We start from the raw sequence: 27,721 nt of genomic DNA, 5'->3' as shown, positions 1-27,721 counted from the left end.
AAAATTAACTAAGATTAGATTGACTCACCTAAATTAACTAATTTAAATAAAACCTACTAGTATCTATGCATTACTACAAGAACTACGTTAAATTATTATCAAAATTAAGCCCAAATAACTCTATATCATAGAGTTATCAGCAGCAAACCATTTCACTATTGAAACAAAGGTATTATTGGCTTTATATGTGACAAGATGTGATGGATTATACCAAGACGTGTCTTATTTGCCAATAGGACAAAATGAAGAGACAAAAGTCGGTCGGGATGCTTGAACAGTTACCAGTACCGAACAGGCCATGGGAAAGCATTTCTTCTGATTTCATAGTAGGGCTTCCTAAAGTGGGAGATACAACAGCAATTCTGGTAGTAATGGATCATTTTTCAAAGTAAGCTACATTTATCCCAGTACAGAAGTTTGGCTTTGCAAAAGAAATAGCTCAGATAGTTTTTAAGCATGTGGTGAAGTACTAGGGGGTACCTAAGAGTATTATCAGCAACAGAGATCCATGATTTATTGATTTCTTTTGGAAAGAGATTTTCAAGCTATTGGGGTCAGAACTCAGCATCTCCTCTAATTATCATCCACGGACAGATGGTCAGACAGAAGTTTCAACGAGCTACTAGAGGAACGTCTACGACATTTCGTACAAGCAAACTAAAAGAATTAGCCTAAATTATTAGATGTGGCTCAATTATGTTTTAATTTGTAGAAGAGTTCCACCATAAACAAAACCCTTTTTGAGGCTATCACAGGCAATAACCTAGACTTCCCCACACCTCAATGGAATCCTACAATGAGAAGAGAGCACGAGCATTTAACTTTGCTAAAAAGTGGAAACAAAATATAGAGATCCCTCGAGCTTATCTAGAGAAAGCCTCCAGCCACATGAAAAAGTGGGCAAACAAAGGTCAAAGAAAGCAACACTCTAAGATGAGAGACCCTGTGCTAAAAAAGTTGGTATCTGAATAACTCTGGTTCTCAAGGAAGAAGGATAGATGATTGATGTAGAAGTATGAAGGCCCCGTGTAAATTATGGTTAAGGTGGGGAAGACCTCTTACAAGATTGATCCACCCAAGTAGATGAAGGTTCATCTAGTATTTCACATCAACAATCTGAAGTTGTTCCATGCAAATCCAGCAAATGCAAGCACGAGTCAAGCCATGAAAGTTATCATCACCACCAAATCACCATCATAACATCAAGTAAAAGAGATTCTTATAGAGAGGACAACCATAACAAATCGACAGCCAGCACAGGAGTATTTGGTGAAATGGAAGGTTTAAGGACAGATGAAATCATTTGAGAGAAGGAAGTTGATCTTAATGCCTTCAAGTAGAAAATTGAAGAATTCCAAGCCAACCAATTAACGATGACGTCGATAAATTAAAAAAGGAAAGATGTCATGACCTAACCTTGTACAGCGCTATGACAGGGTAGAATAGCTTAAGAGGTTAAGTCTTTTGTACCCTAAAGGGAGATATCCCCCTTTCAAACATTGTAATGGCATTTGGTAACACTTTTAAAAATACTTGTTAAGTCTTTAGGGGGAAGACCCTTTAGGAAAAAAATGTCCCCATCACACACATTGTAATGGCTATTGGTGAAATCTTTATAAATCCTCATAAACTCTTTATAAGGGGTGAGCAGTCGACAGATTGTTATGCTGCCTCCCTGGTAAAAGTATGTTTGTAGCGAGTTATTTAGAGCTAATGATGGTGTGTCCTAATCCTTTTGTACTTATTTCAATATTAATAAAACATTTTTCTTTATGTGGCATCAATGGTTACGCATATGGCATTTGTTATGTCCTATGATTTCGATGTTGCATTGCCTTATTCTAATTTATGGATATTAAACGAGTTATTGGTTGGCTTGCATGAAAGCGTCCATTCAAGAGCCACATAGACTATCGCATACTTAAGCAAATTAGTGTAATTCGTGACAGTGAGCGTCACTTAACATCAAAACCAGCAATCTCTCTCTACATAAAATATATGAAGCATTAACATATGTCTCTGCTTGACAAAAATGGAGGGAAAAATAAGAGAAAGGGACACCATAACACCAAAGTACATTATATTGTCTACCAAGTGGCAACTTGGTGGTGGGATTTGGTATTATTATCAAGCCTTTGGGAGACTAAGAAGAAAAGGGTTTCAGCAAGTTCTGGAATGAGACTCATATTCACTATACACAGTGACAGAGTCAAGGTGGTGACGAGTAGTGATAATTTTTTTTAATTTTTAATTTTTTTTGTTTTATATATATAATTTAATATATATATATATATATATATTTATAATTTGATATGATTACTTTTTAATCATCTTTCCTGTAAAATTTTGAATCCATGAGCGACTATACATAGCTTTGTTTCTTTCATATTCTTTTCTATGTGCTTTGGCTTTGGAGATTGGCAAGCATTTTCGGGGGAGGAGGTGGGTGTTTTTTCACTGTTGTTTTGTCATTGGCACAGTAATCTTTTCAGAGTTGAGATAGTGATATTATATTTTGGCTGACAATAGACACATCGCCTCTCTACATATCCAAAAAAAGATACTGATTTTGTTACTATCTCTGAAGCACTTACATTGGGAAATCTTTTGTCATAATAAAAACATTTCCAACCAAAATTCATTGATTGGTCACGCAATGGAAAGTTTATTTCATTTTTCTTTTTTTAGACAATTATCTTATTTCTCCTGCTAAAAAAGTCATAATTTTATGTAAGAATTTTTTGAATTTTAGGTAACATAATAAAAAGGTAACATCTTTTACTAGTATTTCATAAATCTCATATCACCCTCATTGTTTAAAAAACAAAATTGAGAACTTTATTGCAGCACAGGTTAAGAATCCTAATCAAAAATAGTAATAAATAAGATAATTGTTAATTTTGAAATATTTATATTTTTTAAAAAAAATTATACCCAATTACGGTAATTATGTAAAACATCACATATATGTAGATTTCATGACTAATTATACATGTAAGCAAAACAAAACAAGAAAATTCAATTGTCCATGGGATCAACTACTATCGAGAAATACATAACAACTCTCATATCATCCGTAATCAACCTCATTCATAAAATCTAATATTCATAGTTATTTGAATTCAATTAAAAATTCGACCTTGTTTATTTAATTAAAAATAACATAAAAAATCCATTACAAAATCCGACCCAAACCTATTTGTAAATTACTTTAATTTTACTTAAAAGAGATGTACTAGAATCAGATATTCATTTACATACTATCCATTATCAAACACTCATTTTTATGTCTTGTTTTGTCCTCTAAAGTTCAGAACAAGTGACTGCTGAGATTAAAACTTTTGGTAGATTATTACTAAGTGGCAAGTCATGTGTCATCAAAATAACTACTGTGGTCGGAAAAATGATGAAATTTTTGTGCTTGTTGACGACAAGAAGTGTTCTGTCTCATCAAACATTAGGTATAATAAAGATATGAAATCTATCAATTTAGGCTTATTTGTCTTATTCAGGAGGTCTCCCACAACTCTTCCTACCTGACTCAGATATCACATTTATAGCCTTTTTTGTGTGTTAATAACGAGGTTTCTAAGTATTTCTGACTACTGATTTTTCTTTTCTTTTTTTTCTCTTGGCCAGTTATTAGATAGCTATCATTCTACATTGAGAAGTCAAATAACACAACAACAATATCTTATGATGAACACTTTGCCAATAATTTAGTTCAGCTTTTGACTCCTGTTCCTGATATATAATTTAGTTCAGCTTAATCTCTATAACCAATCCCTTTAGAAACGACAAAAACAAAGAACACATTCTTGAAAGGAGTTTAGGTTGCATAGAACTAATTCCATGTATGATAAAACTCAGATTCTCAGCAGGTTTTTCTGTTATGATACTTGTATTGGGTTTCCCTTCAAACAGATTCATCACTAGGGTTCACTCTGTTGCTTGTTACATCCAGGACAACATAGTCTTGATTTGGACCCACTTTTGTCTCATCCATGGCGGTCATTTTCTGATCACTAGATGGTTCCACATCGACATCCAGGTTTGATGAAGGTTGATCCTTGCTCTTACCCCACAAAACCAGATATAGGCCAATGACAATTACAATTGCTCCAATGACCCTACAAATTTACAGCAAGGTGCTGTGGCTTAGCACATAATTGGAAAATTGTGAAGATTTTCAACATTTTCCATAGCAGTATGCTAAGGAGTATATAGGAGAAGAGGGACTGACATGTACCTTCCTGAGTACAATACTTCAGATAAAACAAAAGAGCCCAAAATTGCAACAATAACCATGGTTAGAGGATTAAAAGCAGTCACAAAAACAGGTCCCCTAGCTTTCATTATCACTGCTTGAAGATAATAACCAACTCCAGAACAGACTACTCCCTGCATGCAGACAGAAAAGTTGTAAATAATCAGTCAAGTTCTAACCCGGAAAGCCTTCTAACCCAACACCATCTTATTTATTCATTGAGTCTTATACTGAGAACCCATGGTTGGTGAATAGAGAATTTCTTACACCGTAAACTGCTGCCAAGAATTTAACATCCAAATGCATGGACCAGGCTGCAGCATTGCCAGCTTCCCTTGCCAGGGCTACTATGCTTCCTTCAATGGTGCCCACCAAGCAAATTAAAGCTGTCAGGGAGAGCTCAGCAGGGTATGATTTTAGTGTGATTGCCTATAGAAGAAAACATTAAACATTGTCAATTGGATTGGAAAGCTTTAAATGGAGATAATAGAGACAATGAATGTCAATGCACATGACAAAAATGTCTTCATTGAGAGTTCATGAGAAAAACTTACTTGTAGAATGATGAACCCAGCCCAGCAGAAACAGCCTACGGCGATCATGACAGCACCCTTGATATGATCTTGCTTTGCTGCAGCACTTGAAAATACATGTTGGTTATTTGGATTTGTCCATGGCAAATTCAACATTGGTCCATTAATCAAAGTCATCAGCATTGCTCCCCCAACAGTCACCATGGTCCCTAATATCTTTGCCTGGCTATGTAGTTTTTTTATATGAACCTTCTCAAGTCTGCAAAAATTCTCCACAGAGTTAATCCACTACATAACTCATCCCTGAAATACCAAAGTTACATATGATGGTGACTAGAAATTAAGTACTTGGAGATCCAGGCCAGCACAAATGCAAATGCAGGAAGAACATTGCACATGGCAGCTGTGAAGGTTGCTGAAGTATACTTCATGCCAGTGAAGTATAAGTTCTGGTCAATTGTTGGCCTGGAGAAGAGAGTCAATACTGCCCAATTAATAGATTGAATCATATATTTGTTTTTTTTTTTGTGAAAATTCATATGTAATATTAGGAACAGAGGAATCAAATGACCACCTCTGTAGTGCTTACAGAAGGATTTTGCCCTGTTTTACTCAACTAACACTGTCCTGTACACATGAAATCAGCCCCAGCTGGCCATAACCCAAAAATTCCCAGCCCTCTACCTGCATACACATACAGATCCACCAAGCCAGCTGGTGCAAAAACAAAAGCAAAATATCCCAGCCATTAACCTGCATTTACAGACATGACCAACCCACAGACCCACCAAAACAAAATACATCTGTACAAGATTCAAGAATACAGCAATTAGAACCATAGAACCATAGCACAACAAATTAATCCAGCTGGTGAATCATATAATATAGGGCAAATTGATAGGTATGATTATTGAAGGTAAAACTTTTACTTACTCCAATAAGCCTAGTAACAATAGCTTAACAAAGATAGACAGGGTCATTTTTGGCCTCACTTTCCTGTCAGTTATAATTAGCAAAAGGGTTAGTTCCTTAGGCTTCACGCATAACTAGAAAGATGCATAAACTCAATTATACTTAAAAGAGAGTGAGCGAGAGAGACAGACAGAAAGTAGACCTATCCAGAACAATGGCAAAAGGAGCAATGACTAGAAAGGCAATGGCGTGCCGGTACATAACGAAGACATGTTGGCTCATGCCTTGGTTTAAAGCAAACTTAGCAATTATGGACATGCCTGCATACCCAAACTGCAAAAAGATCACAGCCAAAAATGGCTTTGCTTGATTAAAAATGCCAGCCATTAACAAAGCTTTCTCTTCTCTCCTTAATATCTCCCTTTCTCCTAAAACTCTTTATGGTGCAGAATGAAGCACAATGTGGAGTTGCTTATATACTGAGTGTTTTTCATGTACAAAATTGCAACCTCAACACGCATTTGTATACAAATCTAGGGACTCCACTAAAGTGAACAGAAAATACCACTGCAAGTGAAAAACTCTCTCATGTTTCTCGGAAAACATGAAAAACCAGCAGTCCTTTTCTGTATAAAATGTCAGACTACTGAGAGCAAACTTAGTGGGGTTTGCTTATACGTAACATTACCAAGTCCAAACAAAGTCTTACTTGTGAACACTGTGTTTTTAGCATGGATGGTCCATTATTGATTTGGTTATGTAAGGAAGGCAAATATGAATGCCACATCGAGCATATGCTGGTATAAGTTTCAATATAGGCCGACCATCCCATGTAATCAGGTGCTAAATTCATTCATGAGTGTGAGTTTCACACGTCAAAGCAAATGATACCTCGTAACAAATCAGATTTTAATACATAATATTTGAACTTTGTAAGTCATTCACTTCTAGATTACTTAATAAAAATAACTTTCTTTCATCATCGATCTCATTTTATATTTGACAAGTCTTATTTTCCAGACTCAATTTTTTTATCTCTAACCTTTATTAAGAGCTTCAAACTTTAGTTAAATTATTACTCAAATTTTGATTCTTTATAACCCAAAATTTTTAAGAATGTTTTACTACAGGAATCAGCCTAGAGCTCATTGGTTTTACACACCAATTGAATCAGGGTACCACAACTTAAAAGTAGTGGACTCAAAGAGGGGAAAAAAGGTGAATGGCTAAACCATATTTGTCCCATCACATATTAGGAATAATTAATCCAATCAATCTCAATTAATCTTTCAAATTAGGAATAATTAATTCCACAAGCCTTGACATATCCTAGTCAGATCACATTGACGGTACCTCTTTTGATTGTCATATGACTCAGGTTCTGAATTCCAAATTCTCTTTCTCTTTTTACAGCTAGCCATGGTTTGATGGCTACTACCCCACATATGGAAGCCAATTCCCTAATAATAGCTAATTATGGAAATTCTTTAACTTGGTTGGATGATCCCAAGTTAGGTAATCAATAGTTTAATCTTTGATTCCGACCTCTCCTTCTTGGGGTTATAAACTTTCAGCCAATGAGATTGAAAGACAAGATATTACATATATTAATTAAAGAAGCATTGTTTCATGGCCTCAAATGCGGATTACGTGGATGAAATTCCTGGCTCTGGTTTAAAGCATAATGAAAGATGGATCAAATGTTCTTGTGGATTTAATGAACTGTGATATTATTAAACTAATGTTTTGTCAACAAAAATGCAATCCATCTCATACTTTCATGAGCTTATCCCAGGCTCTGATTTGCCTTTTATCATGTTGCATACCTGATGCACTATCAGGCACCAAACCCATGTATTCTTGCCCATTGTTCAAAAAGATTTGAAACTCCTTGGACTTCCTCTCTCTCTCTCTCTCTCTCTCTCTCTCTCTCTCTCTTAGATTTACTTTGCTTGCTATTGCAAATCTATGCATCATTATGTGCTGGAGCAATGGAGTACAAACCAAAAGTGGCTTGTTTATTTTATTAATTACCAGTTCTATGCATGGACATTAATAAGTTGCACAAGGAAGCTGTTGTGATACTTTAACTTAACAATTTGATTTGTCCCTTTAATTAGTTGAAGAAAACAACTTGACTTTCCCTTGTGTATATCAATGCCTTGGGATAAAACATAGTTAATCAGTGACCTCTTGGTTACCTCCAAAAGATTGTCTAAAGAACTCAAACAAGTGAAAGAAGTCAATGAAAAGAGTCGCATTCTCAAGAAATGCATGCATTTGGACTATGGAGTAAATTTTAAATTAATTTCTCAATATGAATCTCTTTAATTATCCCTTTAATACCTAAGAGATTTGCAATAAAGTCAGCAAGTAATTAGCAGTGATAGGATGAACGCCTTTGCTATTATTAATCAATTAATAATTGCATATATAGTCTATGAGATAATCTGGGATTATTCTTTAATATTTGCCTGACCCTAATGATTTGATTCATGTTAGTATGACGTAATTTGAATAATCTTTATTTGCTCTCTGTCAGAAAGAATCCTAAATAGGAAAGAACAGAGAAAAAAAGAATAGCAGAACATTATCTGATTTTCATCTTCTTCTTTTAAGTTAGAAGAACATTTTACTGCAAGAGACTGTTAGGCTTTGAGTTGTGGAAGCAATAGCATGATTGACAAATCAACCCTGCCTATTACCTTGCAGTCACTTGCAGAATTTATTTGTGGAAGCCTAAAATAAAAGCATCATATAAAAGAAATGAAGATATAAATCAGCAGATAAGAAAATGAAATAAATTTTCTAAGACTAATTACAGTGAACAATTCATTGAAGGTCAATAGTATCAGATTCTTGATAAAAAATTAAAAATAGAGCAAGAAATGTCAAATACAACAACTGGTTCTAGCTGAACATGATTTGAATAAGAGAAGAAAACTTTCTGAAAATCAAGAGAAGATCCCCTTTTTCGGTTCTTGAACTCTAACCTGAAATGAGGCCCTTATTTTTTATAGGAATGGTTTTCAACAAGCTTAATTTGAATGGCTCGAATAAGGACAGTTGATTGGTTCAGGCTGCATGGCAAGCCTCAGAATATCAGCCTGTTCACTTTGGTGTTTCTTCAGAAAACCAGTGGCTGTGGCAGCAGAAGGAGCTCTACCAACATATTTGATGTCTTCCACAGATCCCCTTCCTATGCCGATCATGGCTGTGTAAAGGCGCGGCACAATGTAGGTGTAAGCACCCATGTTCATTGGCTCTTCCTGGCACCAGACAATCTCAGCATCTGGTACAACAAAGAAACAATGTGAAGAGCTATTAGTAGTGAAATACAGTAGCACTCAGGTTCCTTTTTTTTTTTTTTTGAAAGGCAAAATAGGTCCAAATTAATGACAAAAAATAAAAGTAACAATTTTCGAGCAGCTAAGAACTAGCATATGATTAGTAAAAGCATACACACTTCATAAGTTCACAGGAACATACTTGGATAACGCTTCAGCTCTCGCTGGATGAGATCATAGGGGAATGGACAAAGCTGTTCCACCCTACAAATTGCAATATCATTTACATTCAACCTCTGTCTCTCCTCATCAAGCTCGTAATAAACCTGGAAAATAAGAAAAAGCATAAATGACTCATAATCAAAATAAGTAAAACAGTCTTTGGAGGGTAAGATACAACATAATTGGTACTCCTCTAATCAACACAATGCATGATAAGATAGGGAAGACAAGCATACCTTTCCAGAACAAAGAACCAGGCGCCTGATACCCTTCTCAAGATCAGAGTAGTGATTCTGGTCTTTTATAAGGCGTTTGAATCTGGTTCCCTGTTTGTCAAAGCCTTCATGGCCTTGGACATCATCAAATTCAGATAAATTTGATTTGCAGAACTTGTACCGAAGCAGGTTCTTTGGAGACATTACAATTAGAGGCTTACGGAATTCCCTGTGGATCTAGAAATGAAGCCATGTATATCAGCAAGCTAGCAAGTGTTTTTTCCTTTCCTTTTTTTTTTTTTTGAATATCAGTACTAGAAGAAGTGCTAAACTCACCTGTCGCCGTAGAACATGAAAGTAATTTGCAGGAGTGGTAGCATTCACAACCTGCCAATTGCATTTCTGTATTTGGTTTCGATGTGTTGGATCCATTTGAGGTATTTCATAAGGGTTCTCACCACTCATCTGCCATTGTCACAGGAAGCATAGTCATTGGAATTCTAAGCTAATTTAGAATACTTATTCTAAAACAGAAAGCATCTTGATCTTGAAATCTTTTAGAACTGAAAACAAAATGAGTGTTTTTCTTAGCCAGGCAGATTATCCAGAGAAAAACATTCTTCCAACCACAAGTTAGGAGCAAAATGCTAAGGTTTTACAAGGTATTGACTGGCAAAGACAAAGGTTTTAAATTGATGTTGTGTTCTTTTCTTTTGGATTCCAAAGTGGGAAGTGTGACATTTCAATGATGAATGATCAAACCAAAGAAATCATTCATGTTCAACAAGCCGAGAAGGATAGTCCCAACATGAACATGATTGAATCCAAAGAAAATCCACCCTCCATCTCTGATTCTAATGGTGTGGTAATATCAAAAGCAATAACAAAAATAACAGCAAAGCTCAACTGAAACACAAAAGTTTAATAGATATCCCATGATATGATAGGTTAGCACCTGTAGGAAACGCTCCAGTCTCGCGCTTGAATGTTCAGGACCTTGGCCATCATAACCATGAGGAAGCAGTACTACAAGCCCGGTCTGACGCAGCCACTTAGACTCTCCACTGCTTAGGAACTGATCAAATATAACTTGAGCTCCATTAGCAAAATCACCGAATTGAGCCTCCCAGAGTACCAATGCGTCTGGATTTTCCATTGAGTAACCCAGTTCAAATCCAAGAACACCAAATTCTGAAAGAGAGCTGCCAGCAAGACATATATTGCTCAATTATAGACCAAATATAGAACCTATAAATAGCAAAAACCCAACTTGATAAGAGAGGATGTTGGCAGCATACTTCAATTCAGTACTTAAAAAATGGGAGATTATCCTTTAAACCTCCTCTACGAGCAGCATTTATTCCAAAGCTGCATCCTAAGACACAAAGGATGCAGGACTTGCATTTGTATCTGAGATGTACACAATCTGACAGATACCTTGATGCATCTTAGAAAGCATCTAGACAAATTACATTTAGAGGTTTGCAAAAGATTCCTTGTTAATATTTGATGGAGATCATAGAGTTTATAGTTGCTTGTACTTAAAAGGCTTACATTAAAGAATACCTTTCCATTTTTCCCCATTTTGGCTAAAGACCCTACAAAGTAATATAGATGCTTAAGTAGATAAAAGGTGGCTTAAGGAAGATAGAAGTTGAAGTTTGGAAAACCGAAAGAATAGCTCTAGCTGGAAATGGTCTTCCTCAAGCTGAAATATAAATGAAATAGTCAATATGTTAAAACCAAATATGAGAGCTTAAAACATAGTGGCAAGATGTACTGTTGAAAGAGTCTAGTTTATGGTGACGGGACATAAAAAGGTTAACAAACTTCTACCTGTTACTTACGGTAAACATCTCTTCATTCTGGTTCTCCATGACATGGTCTAAAGGACAATATTTATCTCCTGTTTCCTGATGATGAACCATAGCATGCCGATGACTAAATGTACCTCTTTCAACATCCTGGCCACTGAGTCTAACATGGTTACCTTCCACCAGCAATGTTGCAAAAGCAAGTGCCTCCCCCATTGCCCAGTCAAGGCCCTCCCCTGTTTCAATCATCCGTGCACGATCTTCATATACCTTCTTTACTGCTCTATGGGGCTTGAAATCTTCTGGAAGAACCGTAATTGCTCTGCCAACTTTCTTTAGTATATCCGGGTTTACCCTGTTAACAGCAAGGAAATTTAAGCACAAAATCGTGGTGGTCTGTAAACAAGAACAAGACTGATAATAGATGTGCCAACCCAGTGTTTCTGATACGTGAAAGCTGCTCAGGTGACTTGAACCCTTCCCAATTAGTTGAAAGCCAGTCCCTTCTCTGCTGAACATAATCTTTACTATTTAAGAATTCTTCACTGAGAATGGACTCAACCTTTTTGTGTATCCTATCAATATCTTCTTGTGTCACCTCCCCAGATTCTAGAAGCTTGTTTTTGTAAATTTCAAGAGCTGAGGGATGCTTTTGAATGACCTGTTAGCACCCAGGCCTAGATTAAGAAGAAGATAAAATTTTGACATAAGAAAGCAAAAAGTGAGAAACAGGATATTAAAAGACTAACCTTGTACATTTTAGGCTGTGTGAAAAATGGCTCATCAATCTCATTATGCCCAAATCTTCGATAACACACTATATCAACTACAACATCTGAATGGAAAGTCTGTCGCCATTGTGCTGCAAGCTCACATACATGAACAACTGCCTCTATATTGTCACCATTAACGTGAAAAATGGGAGCATTTAAGGCCTTGGCAACATCAGTACAATATTGTGAAGATCTTCCAGACCTTGGATCGGTTGTAAAGGCTACTTGATTATTCACTACAATGTGTATAGTCCCACCCGTAGTGTAGTTTGGTAATGCACTAAGATGCAGAGTTTCATACACCACCCCTTGTCCAGCAAAGCTACCGTCCCCATGAATCAGTACAGCCATGTTCCTAGTCCTGTCCAAATCATTGGAAAAATATTGCTTTGCTCTAGTTTTTCCAATAACAACTGGGTCTACAGCTTCCAAATGACTTGGATTTGCAACCAAAGACAGATGAAATCTCTTCCCACCCCTAGTTGGGCGATCATAAGAAGTTCCCAAGTGATACTTAACATCACCGGTTCCTGTGTAAAGCCCGGTTTCATCTTCCAACTTTGAGTTCTTGTCAAACTCACTGAATATCTGACGTAGTGGTTTTCTAAAAACATTACCCAAAACGTTTAATCTGCCTCTATGAGGCATTCCAACAACTATATTCTCAACCCCCATATCTGCAGCTCTGTCAAACATCTCCTTCATACCAGGAATCAAAGTCTCTCCACCTTCAAGTCCAAATCTCTTAGCTGTTTTCATCTTTGTGGCCAAGAAATTCTCAAACTGTGTACTCCATATAAGCCTATCAAGAATGACAACACGGCGATCCTTATTATACTGCATTGGTATCGGAGTTTCAATCTTTTCTCTCAACCAGTTACATTTCTCACGGTCCTCAATATGCATATACTCATAGCCAATGCTCCCACAATATGCTTGCTCAAGACGGGTCAATATGGACCTGAGAGTCTGTACCGGACGATTTTCAGATAAAAATCCTGACATGCTCCATACACCTATGAAGAATTCCCTATCAAGATCAGTTTCCGTGAAACCATAAAATGCAGGGTCTAATTCATCAGGAATTTCCCTTTCCTCCAAGCACAAGGGATCTAAATTTGCTTTCAGGTGACCATTAACTTGGTAAGACCTTACAAGCAACAGCAAACGCATGCTCTCATGTATGGTTTGGCCTGAAACTCCAGGCGACCCTGATGCCTGTGCAACAAAATTCCTGAAGAAATTATCCCAGGATTCGTCAACACTGTTTGGATCAGCTTCCCAAGCTCTTTGAAGTTCTTCTAAGTACACACTGCTTGTTCCATCAAGAAAGCTATCAGCTAGCCTGGAAAGAGGCACAGCTCTCGGAACTGGTGAGGCTTGCTCCTTTCTTTTGAAGATAGTGGAATGAAAACATCGATTCTGTGAAGGAAGGTTTCTTCTTCTCACTGCATATGATCCACCCTGAGAAAGACTTCTTCTAATGGCTAGCCTTCCCACAGAAGAACTTGCTCTAAACCAAGCCATTACGTATGACACAAGCTATCAAAAAGAATTGCGAGCAGACACTCAAGATTGTACTTCCAAGGCTTAATCCTCAATCATGAACATATCTGAACAAATCAAAAACAAAAAATTAAGTTTATCAAGGTCACAAAAAGAGATAAAAAGAATAAAATTTTTTAAAACTATTATATATGTGAACTACAACTAGAGATCAAGAAAATATATAAATAGTAGAAATAACATAACTAAGATGCATACAGTATAATGTATATGAATCTCTGATTATGTTGTAATCTATAGCTGAATGAAAATTCACATCTTACTTTCAAAACTGAAAGATGAGGGTTCAAATCTTCTTAAACTATCCATGGAAACATGTATGGGTGTGCATCAGGTTTTGTTAAATGAATATCGAGTGAAAGATTTACAATGATTTTAAACCAAAGAGAAAAAAAAAACAAAAAAAAAAGAATAACGAGCAAGATTGATCATACCAAGTTGTAAGTTAGAAAAATAACAAAAGAAACTCAAATTAAAAAAAAAATTAATTGAGTAAGTAAGGCTGTGAAAGGAGTTATGAGTGTTAAACTCTTTTTTTTTTCTATGCATGCAAAAAAAATAAAATAAAATTACGAAATATATGGTTCAAAGTATCAAGGAGATAACTATGGGCTTCGTAGTCAAGTGGTGCATTTTCCATTTTAAGTGGAGACAGTTTAGGGTCTAAGGTATTTTAGTATGAATAATTTTGGTAGTCAAATTTACTTCCCTTCAACATTATTTATAAACAATTTTTATAAATTAAAACGGGTAGACGTTGAAAACACATTTCATACAATTTCTCAATCATATGCACATAAAATATTTTTGATTATAAAAAATTTTATAAACTATCAATACATTAAATATAAACCGATATTTAATAACATTCTTCTATTCCAAAGGAAAATTTTTTCTTTCTTTTTATTAGTTTTAATTTCCTTCTGACAGAAACATTAGATTTCATAATTTCGAGCGATCTTGCTATTTGAAAAGCGATATGGATAAGGGTTGGGGAAGATAAGGCTTCCTGCCAATGTTATTTGCTCGTTGTTTCTCATGACATTTTCCTTCAAATCTTTTCCCCGTATCTGACTGATTCTTTGCCAACTATCTTATAACTCTTTCCTTACCTTTACAAAGAAAAACAGGAGGCAAAAGTTATAGCTTTGATCCATAGATTTTTTTTTTTTCTATTTTCCAGGAAATATGAAACTTAATCCTCAATTTCTCTGATAGTTGCCCCCCGAAGTTGCATCTTTTTGTCTTAAGGATGCAAAAAAGTCTAGTGACGAGCAAGACAGTTCATTTATGCATGATAAGAGAAGCTGAAGCATATAAAACAAAAAACAAAAAACAGTACAACGAAAGTTATGCATCGATTATCTCAGATATTTTTACGGTTGGTTCACCTCGCGTATAGAAACAATTGTGCCTTGGCAGACAAGGAATAGGGAAAAATGGCGAGCATCAACATAACAAACCCTAACAAAGGGTTCCAAGCTCTGTACCAGATGTTATTGAGAAAATTGTATAATGCTATACTGTTTCAAGTTTGATTTTTGGCAAGCTTCAGACAGGGGCATGGAACTTGATTGGTTCAGGTTGAATGGCCTTTTGCACAAGCTCAGTTTGTTCCTTCACATGAACTACATAGAAACCAGTGGCAGTGGAAGCAGATGGAGCGCGACCAACGTACTTGATATCCTCAAAGGTTCCTCTACCCAGTGCTTGCATTGAAGTGGCGAGACGAGGTGCAATGTAACTGAATGCACCCATGTTCATTGGTTCTTCTTGGCACCAAACAATCTCTGCATCTAAAGAAAGAACCCAAAAGAAAAATCAGAAATCATGACTCAATATAAGAAAAAAAGGCTCAAATACATGAAAATTTACTAAACCTAACAGTGCATAAACCCCCATAGCTGGCACATCCAGTTTCTCTAAAAAAGAAAAGACGAGAGACAAGAGGCTCCAAAATAAATAAAAGTAGAAAACCCATTGCAATTTATTCAGCAGCAACCTTTTTATCAGCAAATATTACCCTAGTGTATTCTCAAAATATTTCCAGCCAAGAAAAAAATTTACAAAATGCTTCAATTCTGATTTTAGTTTCCATGAGTGCTAAAGAACAAGTTCCAGTCTGAGTTTGTATTACATACTTGGATATCGCTTAAGCTCTCGCTGGATGAGGTCATAAGGGAACGGGCAAAGCTGCTCCACACGACATATAGCAACATCAGTAGCCTTGTTCTTCTTTCTCTCATCATCAAGCTCATAGTAAACCTGAAAGCAGATAGAACATGGAATTATTGCATCAAAAACAACACAAATATTAAACCCACCAAAAAGATCTAGCACAAAAAAAGAATAGCTCCTTGGTGGCTCAGAAAACTAAGCTTGAAGCCCAACAAGATAACACAATTTATAATTTCTTAGTTGTCCGGTTCAGTCTACCAGATTAAATTCCAGAATTAAATTGCTTTTACAAGTGATAAAAGAGGAAAACAAGGAGAAACCAAGGGCATAGCACACCTTTCCAGAACAAAGTACCAAGCGTCTGATACCCTCCTCAAGGTCAGAGTGCATATTCTGATCCTTTATGAGGCGCTTAAATCTGGTTCCTTGTTTATCAAAACCAGGGTGGCCTTGGACATCATCAAATTCAGAAAGATTTGATTTGCAGTCCTTGTGACGAAGCAAGTTTTTAGGGGACATCACAATAAGAGGCTTACGGAATTCCCTGTGTATCTGAGAGAGGATAAGAGAAACAATAAGAAAAGGAAATAGCAAGACTAGCCTCAAAGCTCAAGCATCATTAATAACCATTAGTTGCACTTACCTGACGCCGCAAAACATGGAAATAATTAGCAGGTGTTGTAACATTAACCACCTGCCAATTGCACTCCTGAATTTGCGTACGAAGAGTTGGATCCATTTCAGGTATAACAAAAGGATTGTCACCGCTCATCTGTCAAAAATTATAACAATGTACTTATCAATGCGCAATTAAGTCCAAGATGCTTTTTTTTTTCTTTTTCTAATGTATAGAGGGAGCATAGCCTGAATGCAAGTACAACAAGAATGATGAAGCTAAATCAGGATGTAAAGAACAATGAATGTCCTTTCATGGGAAATACCAGAAGATAACGCTCTAGTCGTGCACTCGAATGTTCAGGACCTTGGCCATCATAACCATGAGGAAGCAGCACAACCAGACCAGTTTGACGCAGCCACTTTGACTCCCCACTACTCAGAAACTGATCAAAGATCACTTGAGCCCCATTAGCAAAGTCACCAAATTGTGCTTCCCACATGACCAAGGAATTTGGATTTTCCATTGAGTAACCCAATTCAAATCCGAGCACACCAAACTCTGAAAGAGAACTGCAGTCAAGGACACATATTGCTCAGAAAGGAATCCCAAATTAACAAAAAGAACAGAAGAATAAATACTACAAAAAATTATCAAGCACAGTCTAACAATTCTAGGACAGGGACATAACTTTCCACAAGGAGGAAGGATATCATCCGTAAAGCAGAAAAGTATCAATTTACAAGTGAAAGATATAAACTGTGAATCTGTACAAGTCATTGCATACGGTGAACCATATCAAAGGCCCATTCCAAGTATGAGGTGCAGTCAAGTTTATCAGTGTTCAATACGTTATGCCACAAATCAGAACACAATAAATATGTTATTTGCTACGTTTGCTCAGATGACAAGAGTTCTTTGGCAAACACATATAAATAGACTCCAAATTAACCTTAAAATAACAAGAGTTCTACAAATAAGGTCCTTTTTTTACTAAGACAAAAAGCTCAACACATAAACGTTTACCTATTGCTGACAGTAAACATCTCCTCATTTTGGTTGATAATGACATGGTCCAGAGGGCAATACTGCTCCCCAGTTTCCTGATCATGTAGCACAGAATGCCGATGACTGAATGTACCCCTTTCAACATCCTGACCACTCAACCTAACATGGTTACCTTCCACTAACAAGGTAGCAAATGCAAGTGCTTCCCCTATAGCCCAGTCAAGACCCTCCCCTGTCTCAATCATCTGTGCACGTTGGTCATAAACCTTCTTTACTGCTCTATGAGGCTTAAAATTATCTGGAAGGGTTGTGATTGCTTTGCCAACATTCTTCAATATCTCAGGCTTTACCCTGCATAATGTAAAAGTTTCATCAGTGAGTACAGATCACAGCTACCCAAAATGAAAGTTGAAATTGACAAAAAAGCCAACCAACCCAGTATTTCTGACACGTGAAAGTTGTTCTGGTGACTTGAATCCCGTCCAATAAGCAGACAGCCAGTCCCTTCGTTTCGGAACATAATCTTTGCTGGCCAAAAATTCTTCATTAAGAATTTTACTGACCTTCTCACTTATCCGACCAATATCTTCCTTCATCACCTGCCCAGATTCTAACAATTTGTTTTGGTAGATCTGAAGAGCTGAGGGGTGATTCCGAATGATCTGTTAGAAGCAAAAAGAACCTAAATATTAGAAGTTTTGTTCACTTCTCAGAAGCATACAAAACCATAATATATGCAGGAACAACTACAACATATGTAAAAGGAAAATACATAACCAAACAGATAACTAGGCTGGCGGACCTTATACATTTTTGGCTGTGTGAATGATGGCTCATCGATCTCATTATGACCAAATCTACGATAACAGACCAAATCAACCACCACATCTGAATGGAAGGTTTGGCGCCATTCTGCTGCAAGCTCACAAGCATGGACAACTGCCTCCACATCATCTCCATTTACATGAAAAATGGGAGCATTCAAGGCCTTGGCAACATCAGTACAATACTGTGAAGATCTGCCCGCCCTTGGATCAGTTGTAAAGGCCACTTGGTTGTTGACTACAATATGTATAGTCCCACCAGTTGTGTAGTTGGCAAGGGCACTAAGATGAAGAGTTTCATAAACTACACCCTGTCCAGCAAAGCTACCATCTCCATGAATCAAAACAGCCATGTTCTTGGTCCTATCCACATCATTGGAATAATACTGCTTTGCTCTAGTTTTTCCAACAACAACTGGGTCCACAGCTTCCAAGTGACTGGGGTTTGCAACTAAAGACAAATGGATTCTCTTTCCACCTCTTGTAGGTCGATCATAAGAAGTTCCCAAGTGATATTTGACATCACCAGTTCCTGTGTAAAGCCCTACTTCATCCACAGGCTTTGTACCACCACTGAACTCACTAAATATTTGACGAAGTGGCTTTCGAACAACATTACCTAGCACATTCAATCTTCCTCTATGAGGCATTCCAATCACTATGCTCTCAACCCCAAGGTCTGCAGCCCTGTCAAACATCTCTTTCATTCCCGGAATCAAAGTCTCACCTCCTTCCAGCCCAAACCTCTTAGCTGTTGTCCACTTAGTGGCCAAGAAATTCTCAAACTGCGTACTCCATATAAGCCTGTCAAGAATGACTTCACGACGCTGACGATTGTACTGCATCGGAGTTGGGGTTTCAATCTTGTCTCTTAACCAGTTACACTTCTCACGGTCCGCAATGTTCATGTACTCAAACCCAATGCTTCCACAGTAAGCCTGTTCAAGCCTAGTCAAAATTGACCTAAGTGTTTGCACTGGCCGGTTTTCTGATAAAAATCCAGACATCCTCCACACACCTAAAAAGAATTCTCTATCAAGATCAGCTTCAGTAAAACCATAAAGAGCTGGATCCAAATCATCAGGGATTTCTCGTTCCTCTAAACCCAAGGGATCCAACTTTGCTTTCATGTGACCATTAACCTGGTAAGCCCTCACAAGCAATAACAGTCGCATACTCTCCTGAATTGTCTGGCCTGAAATTCCAGGGGATGTGGCAGCCTGACCCACAAAATTCCTGAAAAAATTGTCCCATGACTCATCAACACTATCTGGGTCAGCTTCCCAGGCCCTTTGAAGCTCCTCTAAGTACACACTACTGGTTCCATCTAAGAAACTGTCAGTTAGCTTAGAAAGTGGCACAGGGCGAGGAACTGGTGCAGACTGTGCCTTAGATTTAAAGACAGTGGTATGAAAATAACGATTCTGTGAAGGAACAATACGTGATCTTGCAGTATATAATCCACCCTGAGACAAAGTCCTCCTGATAGCAAGCTTTGCCACACTAGAACCAGCTCTAAACCACCCCATATCTATCAATCAACAATATCTATGTGCCACTGATTCCCAAAGAGTATCCTATACCTCCAAGCTCAGACCTCAATCAAAAAACCATCTGCCCTTATTTTATCTATCATAAACCTATTTAAAGAATATACAAATTATTAGACAGGATACATGTAAGAAAATTTGACAACATTGATAGCTCAAATGCAGGAAAGTGCATAAAAGTGTTCAATTTATGCATCCAATTTCACTAATATTCTTAAGCTAGTTCTCGCAAAAGTGACAACTTTGACAGTTCAAATGCTAGAAACACATAAAAAATTTTCGATTTACGACATAAAAATAGCCTACAACAAGGTTATGAATACAAATGAAGGATACCAATGCTCCAATGCTAAAAACGAATAAAACAATAACGAAATTAGACTGTCTTAACAATTACAGTAATAATGTAAACTAAATGAACAAAATTTTCAAGAAAAAATCAAAACTTCTTGTAAAGCTTAAAATAATCCAAATCAAATCCGAAAGCATAATTCAATGTAAATTTCTCGCCTTTACACTTAGTTCAAACGGATCAAATCAATTCAAAGAAAAAGCTGTTGACTGATTATGGCATATTCATCCAAAACAGAAGCCAACAAAATTTATTTAAAAAAAAAAGATCAAAGCAAAAAAACAAATTGAAGAAAAAGAAAATCAACAAAGGGGAAGTAGATATACCAGTGAAACTCGAGAGATAATCAGTGTTTAGAAGATACAGAAAATTAAAATTAAGAAAAAGGAAAAATTAAAGTGAAGGAAATGTTTGGAGAGGAAGAAAACAAAGGGAAAAACCTGGAAAATGGGAGAGAAAATTTTGAAACACTAAGGTGAACGTCACGGTGACTGTAGGCTTCAAGACTTGTTAAGACCAAAATCTTGGTCTGCTCTTCCTCTTTTTATTCTTTCCTTTTTTTTCTCGTATTTTCTTCTCTAGACAAACCTAATTTTACTTTCCCTTTCTCCTTTTTTTTTCCATTTGGACATACCAGTTTTTAAGTCTTAAATAACAATAAAAATAAAAATTGGGAAAATATTATTCTTACCTCAATTGATTAATGTTCCTTAAAATATTATCAAAATTATTTTAAAAAATAGACATTATGATTCATATTTAACATTTTATATATTAAAATTATTTATTTATTTTTTTAAATTGAAGTCCAATTGTCATTGCGTTTCTTCGACGCTCTTAGTAAGAGCCAACTTTAAATAAATTCAAGAGTCATGATTATTCGAAAATAATTGTGATTTATCCACAAAAAGAAAAAAAAGAAAATAGTTTTGATTTGAAGCAATTCATTCATAGATTCCCTTAACTTTTATTTAGCATCTTCAATAGTGAATAGATTTTTCTTTTTTATTATAACTTTTTAAAACATATATAAATATGAATAATTTTTATAAATTCATATTTTTAATTCAAAAATTATTAATTAAAAGAAGATTCCTACTTATATAGACATAACTTTTCTTATATGATTCATTTCATTTTATCAAACTCTCGTTACACTTATTATTTCATAAATAGAAAAGAGATCCACTTTAGTACAATATTATTTCAATTAGGACATCTGTCACGAACAGTTATATATTAATAAAAATTTAAATAAATTATAATAATATCTATCATGAATTTATATTTTTAATTTAAAAAATATATTTATTAATTAAAAAAAGATTCTTACTTATACAACAAGCAAGAGTCTTCTCATTAGATCAGTGACATTATTACACTAATTCTTTTATAAATTAAAAAAAAAATTCATCTTAATTCGATCCTATCTCAATCATAATATCTCTTATAAATAATCATATATTAATGAAGATTTAAATAAATTATAATATCACTTATCATGAAATTATATATTTAATTTAAAGGCATACCTAAAATCTGAATTAACTTTGGGTAAAATCATGCCTCTAGAAAACCTTCATCCTTGTCGGAAAGAGATAGAGAAATTTTGATGATGACGACTAGGCATATGAAACTCCAGAAGGGCGACCATTAAAAGTGGCGTGCCTTTATTTGACTATCAAAATCTTTATTTTTTTTATTTATTTAATATTTTGTCTAAAAAATCAAAGTCAACTCCACTGATTTGGACACATAATATTAAGAGCCAGACCGACCCAGTTACAACAATGAAGTACATGATTAGATCATCAATTAAACATCTGCATTTGATCAAATTTATATCCATTTTCATGTTAGCAATACTTTTAATTTTTAATTAAAATCATATTTCTTAATTTAGAAAAATTTCGAATTTCTAACTTTGATAATAACAATCAAAAAGCGATAAGTTATATAAATTATTCTCAACACGATAAATTATATCGAAAATGAAAGCTTCTCTATTTTGAGAAGGAAAGCATATCATCTTTCCTTCTTTCACTATGTCTTGCCCAATCCCCTTTCCTAGAATTCAAGTTAACCTATTGATGTAAGCTTACAATAAATTCACCACTCAATCACATGTGCCATGTTATTGCAACCATTTATATCATATCTGAATCATTTCTGCACATGGCTCCCATGCTTACACACATGGGAAAAAAAAAGGGGTCTTGTCATAAATCATAATCATCATTTTTCTTTGTACAAAGTGAAGTGGCTTTGACTGAAAATTGTCTGCCATGGACCATGGTGAGACAGGGAAGGCCATTCAAGCACTGATATTAACTTCTCTTGTCTTCCAGCTGAAAACCCATTGCTGCAGTGCAGCCTTTTCAAAGTGAAGACAAGTACCACTCTTCCTAGTCACTACCAAAAGTTTATCCCCAAGGAGATTAACTTCTCTGAAAAAAAACAGTTATCATATCCCTGCTTTCTGACCTGAGATGGTCCACTGGCTATAAATTGTTAACTTACTTGTTTGTTTGAAGAATTATAAGGAATTGAAGAATATATTAACTAAAATTACATTCACATGTTTGTATCACGATACACACTAAACTGTGAAGTATTTAAATTAGGGTTCACGATTATGTTTCATACAAAGTTTCTTAGAAGTTGAAGATGGTATAAATATTTAAATACCTAATCTCACTTCAATACACAGTTAAAATGTGAAATTCACGATTCTTTTCTGAAATCATAATATTCTGCATATATTGTCACTAATTTTTTGAGAATCAAAATCATAGTTACATTTCATTTTTTTTATTTACAATTTATATTGACATAAATCCCATGGTCCCCAATCGTTAAACCCCAGACCACCCATTTGGGTGAGATGTTACATTTCAGTACTTTAATGGAATCCCAATCCCTGAATGAATCCCCTGCCACACCAAAAACAAATAAAGCAGAAGAGGCCCACAAATTTGTTGATGAGTTTATTAAGCTTAACTTTTAGCTCAAATGTACCAAGGAATCTCTCTATTTTGAAGAAGCAAACAGCTCACTGCCTAGAGTAATTGTAGCAGTACCTTCACCCATCACTGTTGTCAGTGCCATCTCTTTCTCATGAATCTGTTCAAGCACAAGCACAACTTTGTCCATTCTGGGCCTGCAGTTTGCTGGAAAGGTCATGCATTGTAATGTCAGCCTGATCATATCCCTGATTCCTTCCATGGTGAAGCTTCCAACCAGTCGATGGTCCACAAAATTGTTTGAACTCAATCGTGATCGTACCTTCAAAAAAGTTGCAAAAAACAAACAGACTTCAATTATTAATTGGTCTCTATCACTGATTTATGCATGTGAAGTGAAAGGTCTGCAGAAGGGAGAGTAAGCAAAACAATGTGAGTATTGACAGAAAAGAGCACATTTCTGCTACAAGCAAACAACCCTTTCGAATTCATGAACCTGAAAGATTAAGATTTTGCTTGTAACTTAATGAAGAAAAACATCAGAAGAAATCCATGGAGCATCATAATTTTGTAACTTCCTGGTGTCCATAGTTAAACAGCTAGTCAACTACAGCATACCCATTGTATTAAACTTTCGTTGGATACCAAGGAATCCATATGCACAGCCTCCTGTCCAGTTATGAGCTCCAAAAGAAATACCCCGAAGCTGTAAACATCACTCATTTCAGTGAAGGTCCCCGATGCTTCTGCCCTGACATTGATTAACATGATTAACTGAGTAAATGGTCAAGGCTATTCTTTTCTGCTACCAAAAAAAAATTAATGCAATTTTTAAGAGAAATCGATTCATACTCTGGATCTTGAAAAACAGTGACACTAGCCGTGCAAGATGGGCCTCCTTCCTCAATCCTTTGAAGTAGTTTCCAGACCCCAGCATCGGCGACCTTAGCTATGAAGTTCTCATCAACCAAGACATTGGCTGTTTTGAAATTCCTGTGTACTAATGGAGGTTTCAGGCCATGCAAATGACATAAACCTGCACAAAATAAACATAATTTCCCTTTATTTTTGAAACTTTCTTGAGTTAGTCTAGCATGTCCTCGCCAGATAAATCTGTTGGATTCACCTTTAGCCGCCCCCAGTGCTATGGATAGCCTCTGCTTGAACTCTAATCTAGCTGATGACTCCATTCTAGAATCTGCCAAAGAATTGATGGACATGATGCATTTCATTGATGATCATAAAAAAAAAAAAAAAAACTAATGTTGTTAATGAGTCATTACCATATAGGTGATTACATATGCTGCCGTTTGGTAAATATTCATAGACCAACATCTGTGATCCACTTTCCTGGCAGTAGCCTTGAAGAGTAACTAAATTACGGTGTTGAATCTCTGACAAATAAATTGCCTGTTTTACATATATAGATATTAACTTTCTGTCTAAATCCTACAAGTTTCGAGCTGTTAAAATGTAAAATGTTAAGCTGATGATCCATACTTCATCCATTTACTGTTGGCTTAGAAGTAAGAACAAAATTCTAATGCTTGACAGTTCATGGGACTTTGGTTATACCTCTGCAACAAACTCCTGCTGGGGAGCTCCTTGACGTCTTTTAATAGCTACTACAGTGTCACGAAGCAAACCTTTATACACTGAACCAAAACTCCCATGTCCCATGAGATTACTTGCATCGAATTGTTTGGTAGCCTGCTCCAACTCTTCCAATGTGAACCTTCTTCCCTGAGTTCCGAATAAAGAAAATCCAGCTGCAGAACTTGGCCCAGCTCCTCTATTCCACTCGGCTGCAATGTTGGAGCATGAAGGAAGGTAGTGATTAAGGAAGTGAAGCATGAATTGCTAGAAAAAAATGAAACCTTACCTCGTGCAGTGGGATCTGAGGAACCTGTATCAGAGTTTCTATTCGAAAAGTTCTTATTTTGTGACTTGCAGAACCAAATGAATCCAATTACCATTGCCAGAAATGCAAGTGCCCCCATAGCACCTCCAACTATAGTTACAGTCTTCGGCATCTTCTCTATTGAACATTGAACCTGCAATGCTGAAAAACCAGAGAATTTTTAGTTCAACTATTTAACAAAAAAAAAAAACAGGTGATCCTTAAACTATATGCTATAAAGTAATACATTAATGATTCAATTATGGAATTATGAAATGGAAAAGTGAATTCCAGATTCAAGAACTCAACATTTTAGTACCTGCCACAGGAAGCAGAGATCAAGGGATCCTTATAATTGAACTTTGCTTGACTAAATTTGGTTTTTTGAGCAATGGCGCCCACTGGTCCACTCCTATTCTTGGTGCCAACAAAGTATTCAAGAAAGGTAGCTGGCCGGTCTTTACTATCTACTTGGCAATTTAGTGCTGCTTCATTAAACAACCCTTTTGCTTCCTCAAATTCATCCACGTTGTTGTCCAATAATCTTCAGCAACTCATCAAAGCTGGCACTAGAGAACAAGCCTGATTGATGATGAACATTCTTTCCTTGCAAACAACCCTTTGTTTCATTTGTTTTTGAATGGGTGGAGGAAGATATTGAAAACAAGATAGCTCAAAGAAGAAGTTATTACCCAATATCTTACACTCGATGGGCTTGATAATTGTATGTACATTTGGTATTGATTCACTAAAACTTCATAATCTGTCACCATTCTTCAAAATAAAAGTACCAAGGACAGAAGGAAGGGCATTTGATGCAGACAGAAGGATTTCTGTCAAGAGAAGGGATGGTGAACTATGTACACCAAGGTTTAACATCTTTGCACATGTAATAAAAATATATCTTAATTAAGCTTACTAGCCCCTCTATCAGAAAATCAATGCCCATGTGGGGTGTTGTAACAAGCTGTAAATAGTTTTTTTTTTTTTTATCATTTTATCATGCGGATATGGACAGGTATGAAAGTGACTTTAAGTGGACAGGCTCTGGAAGACATAATAATTGAAGGGATCACAGGAAAAGGTAGGTATCAGTATATCAACTCCAAAGACCCTTCTCCCTGAATTTACTCTAGTTTTCCTTTTGCACCTCTTCGTTTATCTGATCTGGAAAGAAAAGAGGGGATACTTGTTTTGGTTAGAGAGGGGACTCTTGTTAAGGTGGGGTCTTTGACAGCTAGCAGCACCAACAAGACACTACCACAGTAAGTTTATCATGCTGTCCAATTTCCATGGTTGGAGTTTCCTGGTTTCTATTGCTTAAGGATGAATATTTTGCTGCTTTGGCAAAAAATGGGAATTTGAACTTGCACCCCTCTCTTTTTTGCTTGCTTTTGTAGAATATAGTAGTATTCATCTCTTATGCATATACTTGAAGTATTGTTACCAAAGTATGGGGAATGTTAATAAGCTTTGGGGCCTGTCTCTCTCTCTTGCTCTCATTTATTTATTCTGTTTGTCATCTAGTATTAAATTTGTTGTGGTCAGGGTTGGGCTGAAAAGCTAAAAGGGACTGATGGAAACGAAAGTTGTGTAGCTGTGATGGTCTGTAAGCTGAGTACGAAGAAGAAGCCAATGTCAGAGACAAGTTTTGTTGCGATTCTTGAGAGAGATGGGCTTCTCAGAACCAGGGATGTTGTTTGGATATCAGTTTTCTAAGGCTTATGCAGCTGGCAAGAATGGGTTTTTGTCCCCAGTCTCCATGCAACTTTTCCTTACTTATCTTCACTGAATAAACCTAATGCCAAAAACTATTCCAATATCCAAGTGGTATACGGTATATTTTCTTGGTCAAAGATAATACCAACAAGCGTTTTAGCTTTTACATCGCCCTTATCTATGCTTGGACTACATCTGCATGTGCAGCACCCCATGAAGGAGCCAATTATTTTTTCATGTTCCATGGCTCCATGTGGTTGTTAGTCAAGCATTATTTTTATGTATAAAAAGATCAAAGGCAAAGAAAAGAGGATCACATGTTGTAAAGGGAGGTCAAGGCAATGAAAAGATTTTGTTGTTTTCTGGTTTATCAGACAAATATCAGATTAACCTTACAACATTTGGGTATAGTAAGACAAAAACCATGAACAAATTCAAAATCAGAATAGAGTCTTAGCTGCCACTGATCAAAGAAAGACCAAAACTGTTCATGTTTGTCATCTGTTTTTCTTCACCAATGATTAGTCCAAATGCAATTACGTTTTGCTTCCATCATCAGTGACTCCATTATTAACCCATTCCTTTGTCAAAGTCTTGTTTTCCAAGACAGTAAATGTTTTTGCATGTTACTTGAAGAATCCCTCCGCTTGTTTCGCCATAAATTTAGCCCCATTCCAATGTTTTTCTTAACCTAATTGGTTTACATTATTGTTAGTAAATGTAAGGGCGTTGCTACCTTGTGGATTGAACTTCAATACCAAGTGACTTGAAGTGATAATCACTCCACCAATTGCCTACTACATGACTATTTCTAGGAATCTTAGCTGTAACGGGAAAATCATGCAAAGCTGAGGTAAAACAATGAAAGTGATTATATGTGAAGGAAACAATTAAAAAACATTGAATCCTTTAGCTTTTGGCAGGGTCTGCCTTTCCACCCTGCACTTTGTTGTGCACACATTTTGTTCAATTTTCTTGGGTAGAAAAGTATTAGTTAGCATGAAAGAGACAAAAGGGAGAAG

The 27,721-nt window shown here is 36.1% G+C and overlaps 4 protein-coding genes and 1 long non-coding RNA gene across 9 annotated transcripts; 1 reads left to right on the top strand and 4 right to left on the bottom strand.

Annotated features, from left to right (window-relative positions):
* Positions 3,790 to 6,147, bottom strand: LOC18586145 (WAT1-related protein At2g39510). The gene is made up of 7 exons (XM_007009366.2): positions 5,915 to 6,147; positions 5,734 to 5,796; positions 5,149 to 5,265; positions 4,822 to 5,059; positions 4,535 to 4,696; positions 4,250 to 4,401; positions 3,790 to 4,130 (listed from the first exon to the last, which is right to left on the bottom strand). Exons 1-7 carry the CDS (start codon positions 6,097 to 6,099, stop codon positions 3,917 to 3,919), a joined length of 1,131 nt encoding a protein of 376 aa, XP_007009428.2. The 5' UTR covers positions 6,100 to 6,147; the 3' UTR covers positions 3,790 to 3,916.
* Positions 8,522 to 13,550, bottom strand: LOC18586144 (2-oxoglutarate dehydrogenase, mitochondrial). Its single transcript, XM_018129012.1, has 8 exons — positions 12,000 to 13,550; positions 11,685 to 11,911; positions 11,273 to 11,605; positions 10,392 to 10,638; positions 9,773 to 9,901; positions 9,458 to 9,673; positions 9,202 to 9,325; positions 8,522 to 9,004 (listed from the first exon to the last, which is right to left on the bottom strand). The coding sequence occupies exons 1-8, from the start codon at positions 13,548 to 13,550 to the stop codon at positions 8,751 to 8,753; spliced, it is 3,081 nt and encodes a 1,026-aa protein (XP_017984501.1). The 3' UTR covers positions 8,522 to 8,750.
* On the bottom strand, positions 14,928 to 20,739 carry LOC18586143 (2-oxoglutarate dehydrogenase, mitochondrial). Of its 2 annotated transcripts, none has more exons than XM_018129372.1 (9): positions 20,558 to 20,739; positions 18,194 to 19,855; positions 17,827 to 18,053; positions 17,410 to 17,742; positions 16,709 to 16,955; positions 16,411 to 16,539; positions 16,104 to 16,319; positions 15,731 to 15,854; positions 14,928 to 15,385 (listed from the first exon to the last, which is right to left on the bottom strand). In XM_018129372.1, the coding sequence occupies exons 2-9, from the start codon at positions 19,742 to 19,744 to the stop codon at positions 15,141 to 15,143; spliced, it is 3,072 nt and encodes a 1,023-aa protein (XP_017984861.1). In that variant the 5' UTR covers positions 19,745 to 19,855; positions 20,558 to 20,739; the 3' UTR covers positions 14,928 to 15,140. The 2 variants fall into 2 exon arrangements, with proteins under 2 accessions (XP_017984861.1, XP_007009420.2); XM_007009358.2 differs by lacking the exon at positions 20,558 to 20,739 and adding an exon at positions 20,444 to 20,493.
* LOC18586142 (putative serine/threonine-protein kinase) lies at positions 22,417 to 25,946 on the bottom strand. Of its 4 annotated transcripts, XM_018128554.1 has the most exons (10): positions 25,673 to 25,946; positions 25,300 to 25,581; positions 24,963 to 25,142; positions 24,656 to 24,885; positions 24,364 to 24,490; positions 24,207 to 24,278; positions 23,933 to 24,116; positions 23,699 to 23,831; positions 23,198 to 23,402; positions 22,883 to 23,050 (listed from the first exon to the last, which is right to left on the bottom strand). In XM_018128554.1, the coding sequence occupies exons 3-10, from the start codon at positions 25,111 to 25,113 to the stop codon at positions 22,929 to 22,931; spliced, it is 1,224 nt and encodes a 407-aa protein (XP_017984043.1). In that variant the 5' UTR covers positions 25,114 to 25,142; positions 25,300 to 25,581; positions 25,673 to 25,946; the 3' UTR covers positions 22,883 to 22,928. The 4 variants fall into 4 exon arrangements, with proteins under 4 accessions (XP_017984044.1, XP_017984043.1, XP_017984046.1 ...); XM_018128555.1 differs by lacking the exon at positions 22,883 to 23,050 and adding an exon at positions 22,417 to 22,529 and having other exon boundaries at positions 25,300 to 25,869; XM_018128557.1 differs by having other exon boundaries at positions 25,054 to 25,142; positions 25,300 to 25,868.
* Positions 26,032 to 26,865, top strand: LOC108663556. Its single transcript, XR_001929638.1, has 2 exons — positions 26,032 to 26,245; positions 26,529 to 26,865. It is a non-coding gene; the product is annotated as an uncharacterized LOC108663556 (long non-coding RNA).

The sequence above is a fragment of the Theobroma cacao genome, chromosome 10 (assembly GCF_000208745.1).
Source record: "Theobroma cacao cultivar B97-61/B2 chromosome 10, Criollo_cocoa_genome_V2, whole genome shotgun sequence".
NCBI lineage: Eukaryota > Viridiplantae > Streptophyta > Magnoliopsida > Malvales > Malvaceae > Theobroma > Theobroma cacao.
Note: the sequence above shows the minus strand (reverse complement) of the source record. Positions and strands in the feature narration are given on the sequence as shown.

Excerpts from the sequence above, each read along its gene's own strand:
- LOC18586145 (XM_007009366.2), bottom strand. The coding sequence starts at position 6,099 with ATGGCTGGCATTTTTAATCAAGCAAAGCCATTTTTGGCTGTGATCTTT. Across the intron at positions 5,797-5,914 it reads TTTGCCATTGTTCTGGATAG|GAAAGTGAGGCCAAAAATGA; the intron begins GTCTACTTTCTG and ends TATAACTGACAG. Across the intron at positions 5,266-5,733 it reads TTGTTACTAGGCTTATTGGA|GCCAACAATTGACCAGAACT; the intron begins GTAAGTAAAAGT and ends TCTCTTCTCCAG.
- LOC18586144 (XM_018129012.1), bottom strand. The coding sequence starts at position 13,550 with ATGGCTTGGTTTAGAGCAAGTTCTTCTGTGGGAAGGCTAGCCATTAGA. Across the intron at positions 11,912-11,999 it reads CACAGCCTAAAATGTACAAG|GTCATTCAAAAGCATCCCTC; the intron begins GTTAGTCTTTTA and ends GGGTGCTAACAG. Across the intron at positions 9,326-9,457 it reads TGGTTCTTTGTTCTGGAAAG|GTTTATTACGAGCTTGATGA; the intron begins GTATGCTTGTCT and ends CTTATTTTCCAG.
- LOC18586143 (XM_018129372.1), bottom strand. The coding sequence starts at position 19,744 with ATGGGGTGGTTTAGAGCTGGTTCTAGTGTGGCAAAGCTTGCTATCAGG. Across the intron at positions 16,956-17,409 it reads ATGTTTACTGTCAGCAATAG|TTCTCTTTCAGAGTTTGGTG; the intron begins GTAAACGTTTAT and ends CCTTGACTGCAG. Across the intron at positions 15,386-15,730 it reads AGAGCTTAAGCGATATCCAA|ATGCAGAGATTGTTTGGTGC; the intron begins GTATGTAATACA and ends TTCTTTCTTTAG.
- LOC18586142 (XM_018128554.1), bottom strand. The coding sequence starts at position 25,113 with ATGCCGAAGACTGTAACTATAGTTGGAGGTGCTATGGGGGCACTTGCA. Across the intron at positions 24,491-24,655 it reads AGCAGGAGTTTGTTGCAGAG|GCAATTTATTTGTCAGAGAT; the intron begins GTATAACCAAAG and ends TATGTAAAACAG. Across the intron at positions 23,051-23,197 it reads GACAACAGTGATGGGTGAAG|GGGATTCATTCAGGGATTGG; the intron begins GTACTGCTACAA and ends TTGGTGTGGCAG.